The sequence below is a fragment of the Microtus oregoni genome, unplaced genomic scaffold (genome assembly GCF_018167655.1).
Source record: "Microtus oregoni isolate MIOR12 unplaced genomic scaffold, Mior012 000012F_ref0000307, whole genome shotgun sequence".
Taxonomy (NCBI): domain Eukaryota; kingdom Metazoa; phylum Chordata; class Mammalia; order Rodentia; family Cricetidae; genus Microtus; species Microtus oregoni.
Window position 1 is genome coordinate 24587539 of NW_024543071.1, and position 14971 is coordinate 24602509.

Genomic DNA, 14971 nt, shown 5'->3' on the forward strand with positions numbered 1-14971 from the left:
CATATTCACTTCCTTCATGGTTTCATTGTTTAAGTATGTTCTTCATCAACAAGTCAACAAGCATGGATTGGGCTGGAGAGGTGGCTCAGAGGTTAAGACTGTTGTTCCGGAGGTCCTGAGTTCAATTCCCAGCAACCACATGATGGTTTACACCCATCTATAATGAGATCTGGTGCCCAGAATACTATATATATATAAAATTAAAAAAAAAAACATTTGCTCTTTACATGTTGTTAAAACAAACAAACAAACATGGATCTACCTTCAGAGCATATTCAGAACCTGACATTTACCAGTTTCACCACCGTGGTGCAAGCCATCACAATCTTTTTCCTGAAATACTGCAGTAAGATCCTGACACTTCTATTTTCAATAGAGTAATCTAGGTGATTCTTTTAACTACAAACCAGTTTGTATATTATTCCTTCACTCAAAACAATTCATGAAATGGGCCTTCATTTCCCTCATAAGAAACAACACAAAAGTCACCCAAATCCTTAAATGTGCAGAACCTGTGGCCCACGCCTACCCCCACCTCATCTCTGAACTTTCATCCGCTCACTGAAGTCTAGCTGTACTGATACTTTAACACGCCACACTCAGACCTTCAAGTCTTTGATCTTGGTACTCCCTCTGCCTGGAACTTCTTTCTCTCTGATATCTCACAGACTAGCTTCTTTATCACAAGTTCAAAGATCACTTAATGAAGTCTTAATGAAGCTTTTCCTAGATACAGACTTTTATAAATTCTATTACCTTTTTGATAGTTCAATTCCCCTTGCCCTGTTTGACCTTCCCTTTGTCTACAGCATATAGTGATAGCCTTCTAACATGCACTATGATTTACTTATTGTATACTCTACCGCCAAGTACCTGAACCAGAATCTGAACAAGAACAGGCTCAATAAATATGTGCAGACAAAAGGAAGCCGCATGGGTCAGGACAGTGAAGGGAGCCCAGATTCCAGGCCTACAACTGTATCCCTGTAGTCAAGTCAGAAAGAAGTTTACACCATCAAATGAAGAAAGGATTCAGAGTTTCCAGCAACAAACAAAATGCACTCTTTCTGCCATAACTAATATTGAACAAGAATCATTCTCTCAGTAGGCAGTATTCTAAGGAAGTTTGGTTTATGTACTTAACTTCTTTTATACCACAGTGTGTTGAAAATCAGTATGTATAAAACAAAGCAATTATGAAGATTCTTAAAAGTATCCAACAGAAATCATTTTTCTACAATGTTAGACTGCAGCTGTTCAGCTACATTCAGCCTTTGTGTTGGGTTCTCAATTAATATTGTTTATTTACCATTATCTCTAGCACTGACGACTTTCTGTCACATACCTGAACCTCAGTCCAACACTGCTATCAGTTCTATCATTCTGGCCCATGTTTACTAACAGACATCAATATACAAGACAATTTCACTTTTTAGATTTTTGTTATTCCTTAGTTTATCTGTGTCTCCTACAATGATGCTTTGCTCAGCAGTTTATTCCTTGCTATCTCACAGCTTCAAAATAAAAAAGACCCATAAGCTTAACATAACTCATATTTAACATCATAATTAACAGCTAATATCTAGACTGCTTAAAAACAGTAACTATTCTCACTTCTAACAACCATCAAAATGAACACCGTAATCACGTTAATTAATGAGTCCCAAGATGTTACCTAAAGCTTTAACACCGGTATGATGTCTTCATTCCTATGCATTCATACAACCTATGACATTGTATGTGCATCTACCAGTAATGTAATTTCAATGTGGATATTTTGTTTTTCTAAATAAAAATGGATTTCACTCCCAAATTAAAAACTGTATTAAAAAACATCAGAACTTTCATCAAAAATAATGTCTTTTTTTCATTAGGACTTTCAATTAAGAACTAATAGTAGATTCATACCCTTTGAGATTACCTAGTAATACCTCATGAAATCATATTTTTCTCTCATATGTTGATGGAGGAAGGTCATTGGTTAAATAAAAAGAAACTGCTTGGCCTTCATTGGTTAGAAGATAGGTGGGAGGAGTAAACAGCGTTAGAAGAACGCTGGGAGAAAGAGGAAGTGAGCTCAGACTCCACAGCTCTCCTCTCGGGAGCGGACGCCTCAGAGAGACGCCATGCTCCCAGCTCCCAGGCAGACGCACGTGATGAAGCTCCGACCCAGGATGGACATAGGCTAGAATCTTCCCGGTAAGCGCACCTAGGGGCGCAACACAGATGATAGAAATGGGCTAAATTAATATGTGAGAATTAGCCTAGAAGAGGCTAGATAGAAATGGGCCAAGCAGTGATTAAATGAATACAGTTTGTGTGTTGTTATTTCGGGTATAAGCTAGCCAGGCAGCCGGGGTGCTGGGGACGCAGCCCCGCCGCCCCTATTTACTACGATATGTAATTAATGTTACTTAATAAAATATTAAGAATAGAGATAAGTGGACAAAGAAAGAAGGAAGTTAGGGAAATGTCATAATGCATCTGCAATGTACCTAGGTCAGACAGCAGACCTAAGGACCCAGCTCTGTTATTTACTGGGTGTTTCTTATTTCTCAGGCCTCTTACCTGTGAGAAGAATCTGAAACTTCCCTGAAGCCTTCCTGTAGCACATGCCTTCCTAGTCTTTGGTCTCTGATGAACAACAACAATCAAGAAAGGCTTTTCTCTGCTTCACTTCCCTAAAGCATGTCACACAAAGAACCCTGTCTGTTGTCTGTCTACCCTATCAGAACATAGGTTCTAGGAGGTCATGGGTTGGGCTTGTCATATTTGTTTCTGTTTCCTGTGGTAAGAATAACGCCTGGCACATGTAAATGCCAATGAACACCTGCTGAGTGATCAACACCGTCCAGCTAGAAGGGGTCTTGGTTAGATTAAATAAGACAATGAAAAGAAAGCTGAACTCCCCGTGATAAACATTCAATAAACAACAGCTACAACTTTATTAGCATTTATTTTAATCATGGTATGATTAAACTGTAAACTGTCTAATTAAGAAATGCTAGAATGACAATGCTCTGGTCCAAAGTGAAGCCCATGAGCCTCTAGTACAACCAGACTCACCTACAGGGGTTGTTAGTACAGATTTCTGCCTTATCCCCAGAGGTTCTGATTCCACAGGTCTAGAGTGAAGTCCAAGAATTTGCACTGCTAATGAGTTCCCAGGTGACACTGTTGCTCATGGTTGCTGAACGCCTGGAGACTACACTTGAAAAAGCAAGACTGTGGGGTGTAAGGTTTTAGCTTAAATCAGCCTTAACTGAGTAGTCATATGGTTATGATATTCAAAAACAATAAGTAGGGGCTGGAGAGACGGCTCATCACTAATGAGTGTGTGATACTCTTACACAGTTACAGAGGACCTGAGTCTGGTTACCGACTTTCATGCTGGGCAGCTCATAATCATCTGCAACTCCAGCTCCATGGGACCTGATACCGTCCTATGGCTTCTGTGGGTATCTACACTCGTGTGCGAAAACCCAGAAACATGTATAAAATTAAAAAAGTAAATCTTTAAAACAAAAATCAATGACTAATTAAAATTTGCCATCATGATTAAGCTACTCTGGCATTCTCTTACACTTTCTCTGTGTCTGTGTCTGTGCCTCTCTCTCTCTCTCTCTCTCTCTCTCTCTCTCTCTCTCTCTCTCTCTGTGTGTGTGTGTGTGTGTGTGTGGCATTTAACTCAGGCTTGGTGTCAGGCACCTTAACCTGTTAAGTTGATTCTTCCATTATTAATGTGATATAAAAATCACCAAGTTCTTCATAGCTACATCAACTGCATCTTTTCGTGAGCCCGCCTTCTGTGGGTAAGCTAAAAATTAATACAACAGTGTTTTGTTGCAAGGGATTGCTGCCATAAATTCTGAAAAGGCAGGGGCTGGAGAGATGGCTCAGAGGTTAAGAGCATTGCCTGCTCTACCAAAGGTCCTGAGTTCAATTCCCAGCAACCACATGGTGGCTCACAACCATCTGTAATGGGGTCTGGTGCTCTCTTCTGGCCTGCAGGCATACACACAGACAGAATATTGTATACATAATAAATAAATAAATATTTTTAAAAAAAAAAGAAAAAAATTCTGAAAAGGCAGAAAGAAGAAATTATGTTCCACAGATTTTTTTTTTTGTACCACAGAATTTCATGCCTATGAACACATTTTCTCTCCAAGAGAAGAACTAGAAGATTCCTACAGGAACCTTGGTCTAGAAAGGGTTAAGAACAAATGCACACTACATTTATCACATCTGAGCTGTTAGAATGAATCGCCTTCATCCTTGATTTAAGTGACAAGTCTTTTATTTTAAGTTGACAATGTACACAATCATTAGTAAATACATCCTAGGCAATTTCCACACATTTCTTGGGGCCTGTTGTAAGGCAGGATAGCCATGGTCTAAGACCATCAGACGTTAGTTCCTACTCTAGAGTACATCTCTTTCTCTAATACTCACAGAGGCCTGCCTCAGGTGGTTATAGGATAGTTTTTTTAAAACTCATAACTCTTAAACAACATTGTGTGTGTGTCTTTCAAGTTAGCTAGCACTGAATTTGAATCACTGAAAGGAGAAACGTAGTGATCAATCACTAACTGTGCATTTAAGCTCATATTACACACTCACCAGATATGAAGTAGACACTTAGCCTCCATCTGTGTAGAAGGAGAGAGGCATGTATTAGATAGAACTCAGAGGAACCGAGTCTTTAATTAAAGGATTGATAACTACCGGCAGAGAACAGAGCAAAGGAAGTTCATAAAAGGAAGTAGGTACCTGAACCAAGTGTCTCCCCTGTGTGTGTGATGTAGTAGAGAAGGAGAGGCAGGGGGAAACAAAACACAGGCAAATAGCTTTAATTCATTCTGGAGGCAGCAGCACAGCACTGAGACATTTTTTGGTCAAGATGAAAAGTAAGTGACAGACATTACATCTGTAAATAGCCGCCTGATACCGGTTATGCTACAGCAGGGCGGTGGTGGTGCACGCCTTTAATCCCAGCACTTGGGAGGCAGAGGCAGGCGGATCTCTGTGAGTTCGAGGCCAGCCTTGTCTACAAGAGCTAGTGCCAGGACAGGCTCCAAAGCTACAGAGAAACCCTGTCTCGAAAAAAAACCTAAAAAAAAAAAAAAAAAAAAGAATATGCTACAGTGGTCTGTGAGATGGAAGGAGGACTTGAATGACAACAGTAGCAGGGGTGGAACTAAACAGACTGGGATTGTGTGACAGCTTTGTTAAGGGTAAAGAGAAGAGAACTAACTGGATCAAAGGCCCACTCAATGGGGGGAGGGGGGGAACCATGCCTGGTCCTGAACACCTACCTACTCAGCTTCCTGTAAATAGTGGCTCAGGGTCACTGGAAAAGAATCTACTACAGCTATTTTGCTAGATCAGTATAATTTCTTACTACATTCTAAATGTTATCCTTAGACCCACAGATAAGTGTAGTTATCAGCCCTCATCAAAGAAGTCTGTCCTTATCCCATGAAGTGATATTTTGTTTGTGTTTTAACAAAGCTTTCCCGAAGATCAGAGTGCAGAATTAGGTCACTAGAGGCTCACGCTTTTAATCCCAAAACTTGGGAGGTGAAGACAGGAAGGAATATGGCTGGGTGGTGATGGAGGAAGGTCATTGGCTAATAAAGTAACTGCCTTGGCCCATTTTATTGGTTAGAAGATAGGTAGGAGGAGTAAACAGAACAGAACGCTGGGAGGAAGAGGAAGTGAGCTCAGTCTCGACAGCTCTTCTCTCGGGAGCAGACGCCTGAGAGAGACGCCATGCCCCACTCCCGGGATGAAGCTCCGACCCAGGATGAACATAGGCTAGAATCTTCCCGGTAAGCGCACCTTGGGGTGCTACACACAGATGATTAGAAATGGGCTAAATTAATATGTGAGAATTAGCCTAGAAGAGAATGGGCCAAGCAGTGTTTAAATGAATACAGTTTGTGTGTTGTTATTTCGGAGCATAAGCTAGCCAGGCTGCCGGGGTGCTGGGGATGCAGCCCCGCCGCCTCATATTACTATAGAATGGCGCCCAGACGTGTGGCTAACTGAGTCCACAGAAAGCCTGAGAAAGCTTGGAAAAGAATAGAGTAAAGCATGTTTCTTGTGGCAATTTCTTGGGTCTACTCTGCTTGCTAGAGGCAAGCAAGCACTCTCATTTAAGAGAGGCTTCCTGACTCAGCTTTAGCTGCAAAACCCTGCAGCTCATTAAGAGGTCCTGTCACGAAACACTTAAACGGTGTTGACGAAAAGCTGAACACATGCTTTTCGGTTTTCAGCCGTAGCAGGAAAAAAGCTGTGCCGTTTAAAAATGCCGGCTTTCTGGGCCATCCTGCCAGGGCAAACTCTGACTGTTTGAGGCAGGAGGGCTGACTACAGAGAGAGGACTTGTGTGTTGTCTGTGGACATAATGCTGCAACTTACTTGCTGGCAGGAACCTTGAAATGCCATAGAGTTGTGGCAGTAAACATGGCTACAACCGGTACCTCAGTCATGAGGCTGGAAAGCTAAGGAATGGACTGGATCTAGCTGGCAAAGCCACACCTTTAATCCTACTGATACTGCTTGGTAAATTAAAGACTCATGTGGTCAGAAAAAGAGAGATATACAGTAAAGAGAGATTCAAAGACAAAGAAAATTTTTAAATGGTTTACAGTGTGTTAAAAATATATACAGACTAAAAGTTGAAGTTCTTAAAGTAAAAAACAAAAAAAAAAAAAAAGGAAGAGATTGTTGTGTGTGGTAGTACACACCTTTAATCCCAACACTTGGAAGGCAGAGGGAGACTGACCTCTGTGGCTTCAAGGTGTGGTAGCACATGCCTTTAATCCCAGTGCCTAGAAGGCAGAGACAAACAGATCTCTGTGAGTTCAAGGTGTAGTAGTGTACACCTTTAATCCCGAATGCCTGGGAGGCAGAGACAGGCGGATCTCTGAGAGTTCAAAGACAGCCTGGTCTACAGAGTTACTTCAAATCAAAGATACAGAGAACCTGTCTCAAAAAGCAAAAAGTTAAAAGTAAAAATAAACGAAATAGAGGTTAAAACAAAGCTGTACAAAGATGGAAAATAGAGAATTTTGCTATTATGCTCTCTTTGAATTATTTGAATGCTGAGGAAGGAGCAACAGATGCTAAAAGATATTTATTTATAAATGCTGATGAACTAATCCAACATAGATATTTTGAATTTGGATCTAAGGATATGATACTTTGGAAAAGAGTTTCTTATTTTGTTTTCACAGAGGGTGAGAGTCTGTGGATTGCTTCCATCCCAATGTGGTATGATAGACCACGTCCTCCTGAATGGTTCCTGTGCACGCCTTCAAAAAATTGCTTCGCTCAACTGCCAACTGAGATGAAACTAGCACACAGGTTATACCATGAAAGACCTAATTAACGACGCCCCCATCCAGCAGGAAGCAGTTTGGAGAGAAAAAACTGTGCCCATGTTCCCAAATATGGTTTATAAATGTTCTTTTACATTTAAAGGGGGATATGATATAGGTATGAATAATTTGCATTAGTATAGATTTTGCTTTATTGATAGAGATTTAAGGTCAATTTTGTTATATATATATAAGTGTTTCTGATTTTGATTAAGGTATTGTGATTGTGTAGTTCATTTAAATATGTACTGTATAATTAAGAAATATAGGTTGTTAATGGATAATCATCGATAATAGTAAAGCTTGTAGTCATGTTAGTTAGATTTTCTAGATATATAGAGATATATTTTAGATAGACATTCTTCATGTCTTTCAAAGATTACAGAATAGGACATTTAATGTTTTAATAACTGAGGACTTTTCATGACAATGAGACACTCTGCTCCTGGAAGCACCAATGTACTTGAAGAGGAAGATGGGCATCGAAGAGGCACCTTATGGAGTTTGATAGCCATTTGGGCAAGAAACTGCTCTTGCCTGGACTATTGCATAAACTGGACACAGAGAACCCGCAGAGAGAGGACTACTGAACTTGCCTAAGGTGAGATGATCTTTTGGGGTTCCTGATTCATGAAAGAGTCTGCGAGACATTCTGCAGGACACAACAGATAGTGACTGAACTGACTTTGAATTTTCCTGCTTTATGGAAATGTCTGCTGGATACCATGGGCCTGAAGGCTGAAGATGGATGCCCCAACGGTACAGAGGAACTTTGAGTGACTGTCCAGGCAGCGAGATGTCTCTGTCATTTCTACAGTTTTAAAATTTGCTTTTTTCTTGTTTGCTTAGGTAGTATTGTATCTTTCTGGAGTCTTTGATGGAGTTAAAAATAGTTAGTTATAGTTATAGTTTTCCTTAGTTATGATAAAGATTATTGTAACTTTTTCTTGATAACTGTTTTGTTATATATAATTTTGCTATGTTAAAGTTAAAGCCTTTTTTTTTTGTTTAAACAGAAAAAGGGGAAATGATGGAGGAAGGTCATCGGCTAATAAAGTAACTGCCTTGGCCCATTTTATTGGTTAGAAGATAGGTAGGAAGAGTAAACAGAACAGAACGCTGGGAGGAAGAGGAAGTGAGCTCAGTCTCGACAGCTCTTCTCTCGGGAGCAGACGCCTGAGAGAGACGCCATGCCCCGCTCCCGGGATGAAGCTCCGACCCAGGATGGACATAGGCTAGAATCTTCCCGGTAAGCGCACCTTGGGGTGCTACACACAGATGATTAGAAATGGGCTAAATTAATATGTGAGAATTAGCCTAGAAGAGAATGGGCCAAGCAGTGTTTAAATGAATACAGTTTGTGTGTTGTTATTTCGGAGCATAAGCTAGCCAGGCTGCCGGGGTGCTGAGGATGCAGCCCCGCCGCCTCATATTACTACAGGGTGGGGAGAGGAATATAAGACAGGAGGAGACAGTTTAGATACAGTCTGAGGATGCAGTCAGAGAATACAGTCTGAGGACAGAATTGCCCTTTTGGTCTGAGGATTTGGTAGAGGTAAAAGGTCTCTCTAGTGGCTGATTGCATTGCTTCTCTGATCTCTCTGTTTTCACCCCCTAATATCTGGCTCTGGGTTTTTATTAAGAACAATTAGAATTTGTGCTACAATACCAAATGGAGATTATCACAGAAAGCCACAAATGGACGCAATGCAGAGATCAGTGGATCACGGGGAATACATAGCTATCATAGCTTCTGTGTCTGTGGCTCAGGGAACATTACAGAAGGGTTGGAAAGACTGTAAGAGCCAGAATACAGGAATTCTGCTGTGAAGCAATCTCTCTAGAAATGGCTACATAAAGAAGACAGAAAAAATGACAATATCAATGTACGTATCAAAGTGGAATGGGGAAAATTTCAATGTGTTCCCAGAACTAGACAAAGAACTACAGCAACTAATGAATCAGCCTCTCCTAGAGATGAGCCCTCTTATAGGTTGTCCAATACAGACTGGTCATCCCTCAAACCATAGACATGCAAACAACAAAAACAGACTCAGCAGGTTGCATTTACTTTTGCATACATATGTGTGTATATGTATATATGTAGCAATAATCAAAGAAAAGAGGTGCTATCAACTGGAGAGTACAGGGGACATGGAAGGGGTTAAAGGAAAGGTACCTGGCAGCAACTGCAGTACCTGGAGGGAGAAAAGGGAAGGAGGAAATGATGTAGTTCTATTTCAATTAAAAACATGTATTTAAAAAAAACTGAGAATGAAGTCTAGTGTGGCGGCACACACCTTTGATTCCAGTACTCAGGAGGCAAAGGCAGGCAGATCTCTGTTTAAGGTCAGTCTTGTCTACAGAACTAGTGCTAGAACAGCCAAGGTTCCACAAAGAAACCGCCTTTAAAAAAATCAAACACCAAACAAAACAAAAACCCCTACCCCCACCACCAAGGGTGGTGAGAAAGGAGGGAGGTAAAATATAGGTGGACAGTAAGTTGTGAGGAGGCTGAGGTATTTGCCCAGTCAAAGCACCACAGAGAAGAACCCTCTGGTCCCCTGCTGCAGCAGGCCCAAGGGCATCTGGCCCTCCCTGGACAGGCCTAAAGCCTCAGGGATGTCAGAATTCTCTAAGTCCACTCTGCTCTAATATCTTGGCCACACTTGTGATTCTATCATGTCCATTATCTTCACTGTGCTTATTCCACACCATTTTTTTGTTTGTTTGTTTCACTTTTCTGTTTTTTGTTTTTTAAACTCCCTCACTCTTCTCCAACTTGACTGGCTAGCCCAGGGGTGGGGGTGCAGACCCCACGTCTGGCTTTGCTCACCAGCCTACTTCACGTGGGTATTTCTCACTTGACAGACAGCAAGGAAAAGTGCTCACTTACCTTTACTAACTTCTCATTCCACTGCAGTCTTGTGCAGACACTCTTCATAGGAAGTTAAGTCAACACCTAAAACTACATGGTATCACTGTGTCCCTTCATCTTCTCAATTCCTGCCTTTCCCACTTCTCTGTTTTACTCAGTTTTATAAAGCCATTCCAAATCACTGTACAACTGTATCGTCCTACATTACCATATGTGAACAACCCTGACAGAAGACCAAGACCCAGAATATGACCGTCCATCAAAAGACCCCATGGAAGTCTAGCGATGCTGCTCAAGGACACTACTTATGCTAGCAGCATAAATAAGGAATGCTTTGCAAGTGGGATTATTTCCTCTAAAGATTCAATATAAAAATATACAGGGCACAGAAACAGGACACAGTCATTAATAAGTTCCAAGCTATGTGCTATAGAATCCCCAGATCTCTGTCAGGCACCAGGCTGAATACCCGACTCCACCATTTTCTTCAGGATTCCTGTGGATGATAAAGTCCACATTCTAGTTACCACCGTATTCTCATCAAAATTCTACCACTTCAACTCTCAGTGAAGGTGCCAGGCCCTCACTGTTTATACCGGAATGATCTGTATGGCTTGTTATTTACCTCTGTAAGCTTTCAACTACTATTTCAACAAGCTATTGCCAAGGCGACTGGCTGCTCTCCACAAACTGACAGTAAGGGTCTATTGCTGAAGACAACACTTACATACCTCACTGAACACAGGAAGCCGAGCCTAGGGGCAAACCAAACACTCTTGTTCTGCTAAAGGAACACAGCAATAAAATAGCTCCAAATGACATTCTTTTATACCAATCGATCAGTACCTCAATCAGCCATCACCAACAAAGCTTCTTCTTGCAGTGGATGGCAACAGAGACCCACAACTGGACAGTGTGCATGGGGTAAGAAAATTTCGAAACACTCAATCCTAAAGGGGATGTCTTCATCAATCCCTCCCCCCATAGCTCAGAGACCTATGTGAAAAGACTGGAAAAGCCAGAGATGACAGAGGACTCTATGGAAATTGTCTCCAGACACAGCAGGACTGATACACATATGAACTCAGGGATTGCTGAGAACATGCACAGGACACTGATACACATATGAACTCACAGAGACTGTGAGACCTGTATAGGTTCATGTCAGATGAGGCCCTCACTGAGAGGGGGAAGTGGACACAAGTTCCCAGCCCTAACCAAGAAGCTATCTGCAATAGATCCCACTGGCTATATTATCCGCACTTCAGAGTAGGCCCCATGCCCAGGAGTAACAGCAGATGGTCAACACAAAATAAACTCCATGGTATTTTTGTAGACTTTCTGTCTCATTGGCGTGGGAAGTCCTTCTGTACATGCATTGCTTTTATTGGTTAATAAAGGAGCTGTTTTTGGCCAATGGCTTAACAAAGTATAGCCAGACTGGAAGAGATACACATATATGTATATATAGAGAGAGTAGGCAGAGTCAGTGAAACACCACGTAGCCGCCAGAGGGGAAAGATGCAAGATGCCAGCTGGAGTCTTGTGGTAAAATATAAAATAATAAAAATGAGTTAACCAAAGATGTAAGAGCTAGCAATACACTAAAGTAATTGGCCAAGCAGTGATTTAAATAATATAGTTTTTGTGTGATTGTATTCCGGTTCTGAGCGGCCAGGAACAAGCAAGCAGCCTCCTACAACATCTCATATTGCTCTGTTTGCACTTTTTATCTTACTGGTCTTTTACTTGTATATTTTGGTTTCCGAGTTTGCATTTTTGTAGGTTATCTTGTGTGTGTGTGTGCATGCAAATGTGCATACACGGGTGAGTTTCGTGGGTTTTTTTGTGGTTTATTTTTTAAAAAGAGAAAGCAAGAGCATGGAGCTGGGTGGGTAGGCAGGTGAGGGGAGAAGTTCGGGAGGGGGACATGTACTCAGACTGACTACACTGTATAAAAAATTCTAAATAAAGAATGGCAAAAAAGGAAAATGTCAGCAAATCTTTTTATGGAAAATATTTCTTTATAATGTATTTTAACAGTGTATGCTCCAATGTTAAAATAAATGTTAAAATGCTATTTCAAGCATCTAACTAGAAGTTCATGGTTGATCAGGAAAAGATTTTAAAAATAATTTTTGCTTATAACTAGTTATGTATAGTTCTACAATGTTTTGGTTTTCTTCAAAAAAGAGACTAATTTGGGTTTTTTTTTCAAAATTTGTTTCAGGGACATAAAATTTGTAGAAGACAGGAATTGGGAGATTTGTGCTTTGATCTTATCTCTCATAGTTGGCCATTTTTGCTAGAGAGATCCAAATACAAAAACAACACACAAATGTTAGGACTGGTGAAACAAAACAGATTGTGAGCCATGTTCAGGTACGTACAGATACAACAGGAAATAAATGTGCCTGACAGCCCATGCCAATGTGCACGCCTTAACCGGCTCTTCTCCCCAAACATCCACGGTTCAACCACTCTTCACCCCATCCCAAATCTTACTATCTTGTTTGAAGTCTGTCTTATAGGCGGCGCTGTGTGCACCTGTGCATGTGGAACCTTAACTGATCTGGTGTTCCTTGAACCTGTCAAACATACTCTCTGAACTTATTTGCTATTCCCTCTGTCTAGAAGGTTCTTCCCATATTCCTAGAGGTAGCTCAGTCCCCTAAAGTTTCTGTTAAAGTGGCACAGAGAGGTGACACTGCATCGTATAAAATCACCCGACCCTTATCTACAATCTGTTCCCTTTCAAGCCATTCACCGTCAAATATCCCTTCCCCGGATGTAAATTCCTTGATCAGAGATTTTATTTTGGGCACTCTTGTATCACCTGTATTTAGAACTGTACCTGACATATAGTAGATAATCAATAAATGTTTTCAATAACAATTAATTATTAACTTTTCAAATTAAATACAAGGCAAGGGAAATTAACCACAGAAGGCATTTCATAGTTAACTGCTAATTGAATGGCATGAGCCAATTACTATCCCAGAGGAATACCCATCAAAACCACGACAGCTTTTCCACAGTATATGTGACCAGACCTGATCGCAAGACCCCACAGGTATCAGTATGTTCAAGCAGCATTCAATAAAATTCTGTTTTTAAAATTAAATTATGATTAAATTATATGGGACATAAAATATATCATTTTACTTTCCAGGTGATTGTATCTGGCTCATCTGTTTGAAACCGTGAGTATGAATTCTATCTGCTCAGCAGGGGAGAGGAGCTCAAAGGAAGCTTTGACAAAAGGCAGTGCTGCTACATGAGAAACTGACAAGGCTTTGGGGTCGAATTCGGGTCCACCACAGTGGTAGCTGTGAGCCGGTCAGTGAAACGTACTTTTCACGTACATAAAATGTGGAGAGTCCGAATACTCTCTCCCCTATACCTTCTGCAAACCGCTTCAAGATACCAGAAAAGCTGTAATGATTTAGGTGCATACAGCATGGAGTTTACAACGTCTGACCAACAGTAAAGCAAGTCTACCGGAATTAGTTTCACTGAAATAAAATCGTACTAGCAGAAAGCACAGACGCGTAGACTCATACAAGTGATTATAAAAATGTCTCCTTCCCTCTGATAAGGCAGGAGACAATGAAGTCTTAGAAACTCTTCAGCTATGGTGCTACTTCAACAGTCTCAAACATGACAAGTTTCAGAATTAACAAGTCAACTCCCTAAAAGACAGGTGCTGTGCACAGGACCCCCCAGGAAGTGGGTCTGTGGACAAGCTGCATTCCTACTAGCTTCTCAGGAAATGCTGACAATGGTATGACCATATGCAAGTCTAACTCCTTTAGGATCATTTAAAAAGACCTGAACTAGTTCACTTTTTGCAAATTCATAGTCACTTAAAGCCCTTTTAGAACATTTTATAGTCCGTTAGGATTCAACTGAAAGGAAAACATGCTCATGACATCCCAGTGACAAAGATTCTGAAAGTTAACTTGGAAATAATTCTGAGACTGCTTTGTAAAACTTAAAATCCAGACAAAAACAAAACACAGCAGTTTTAAAGGAACAAACAGAAATAAATTTTGATGAGCAGATGACACAAATACGTACATGTATGGAGGCATTCTGTCACTGTTGTGGGCTTGATCAGATAGCCTTTACAGATGTAGCAGGTGATGTAAGGATTGAAATCTTTCACCAAGTGTTTCCTTTGGGTAGCCATTCGTGGTTTGCCGGCGTCACCAGTTCAGGCAAAGAGGGGCACTAAGTGGATGCAAAGCTGGTCCAGTAGCTGGCGCAATGTTCTTGTAGGCGTCCTGAGGCATGAGCATGAACACCCAGCCTGCGCAGGGTCACTGACCATCACTCCTCCTGGCAGGGCTGCCTTTTCATATCTGTTTCCAAAACCATAGAGAGAAGGCATCAAATTCCTTGGACTTTGTTTAACATCAGGGTCAGTAAGTTTGCAGGGTCTAAATTTGGAGAGCAGAACACAACCTTTATTGTACTATTAACCTGTCAATCTATTATAAGTTAACTGAGAGTAACAAACTCACCCAGTTCTGAAGCTCAACTATCACCTCCACTCACGGCACCAAAAGCTACTGAGTCCAGTTAACAGCACTCCTCAACAGCACTGCATTTTACTGTCTCCCAGGAGCTTCTACCAATGCAAGGCACAAAGGCTCAAACTGAAATCACTGACCCACCTACCAAAACTCTGTCTACTTGGCAC

General features: G+C 41.0%; 1 protein-coding gene across 8 annotated transcripts in view; it reads right to left on the reverse strand.

Annotated features, from left to right (window-relative positions):
* The window catches only part of Pcgf5 (polycomb group ring finger 5), a 121716-nt gene that overhangs the window by 34336 nt on the left and 72409 nt on the right, over positions 1-14971 (reverse strand). For all 8 annotated transcript variants that reach the window (XM_041661362.1, XM_041661365.1, XM_041661366.1 and 5 more), the window contains exon 2: positions 14347-14630. In XM_041661362.1, coding sequence (XP_041517296.1) covers positions 14347-14458 — 112 coding nt within the window. In that variant the 5' untranslated portion in view covers positions 14459-14630. The remainder of the gene's footprint in view (positions 1-14346; positions 14631-14971) is intronic.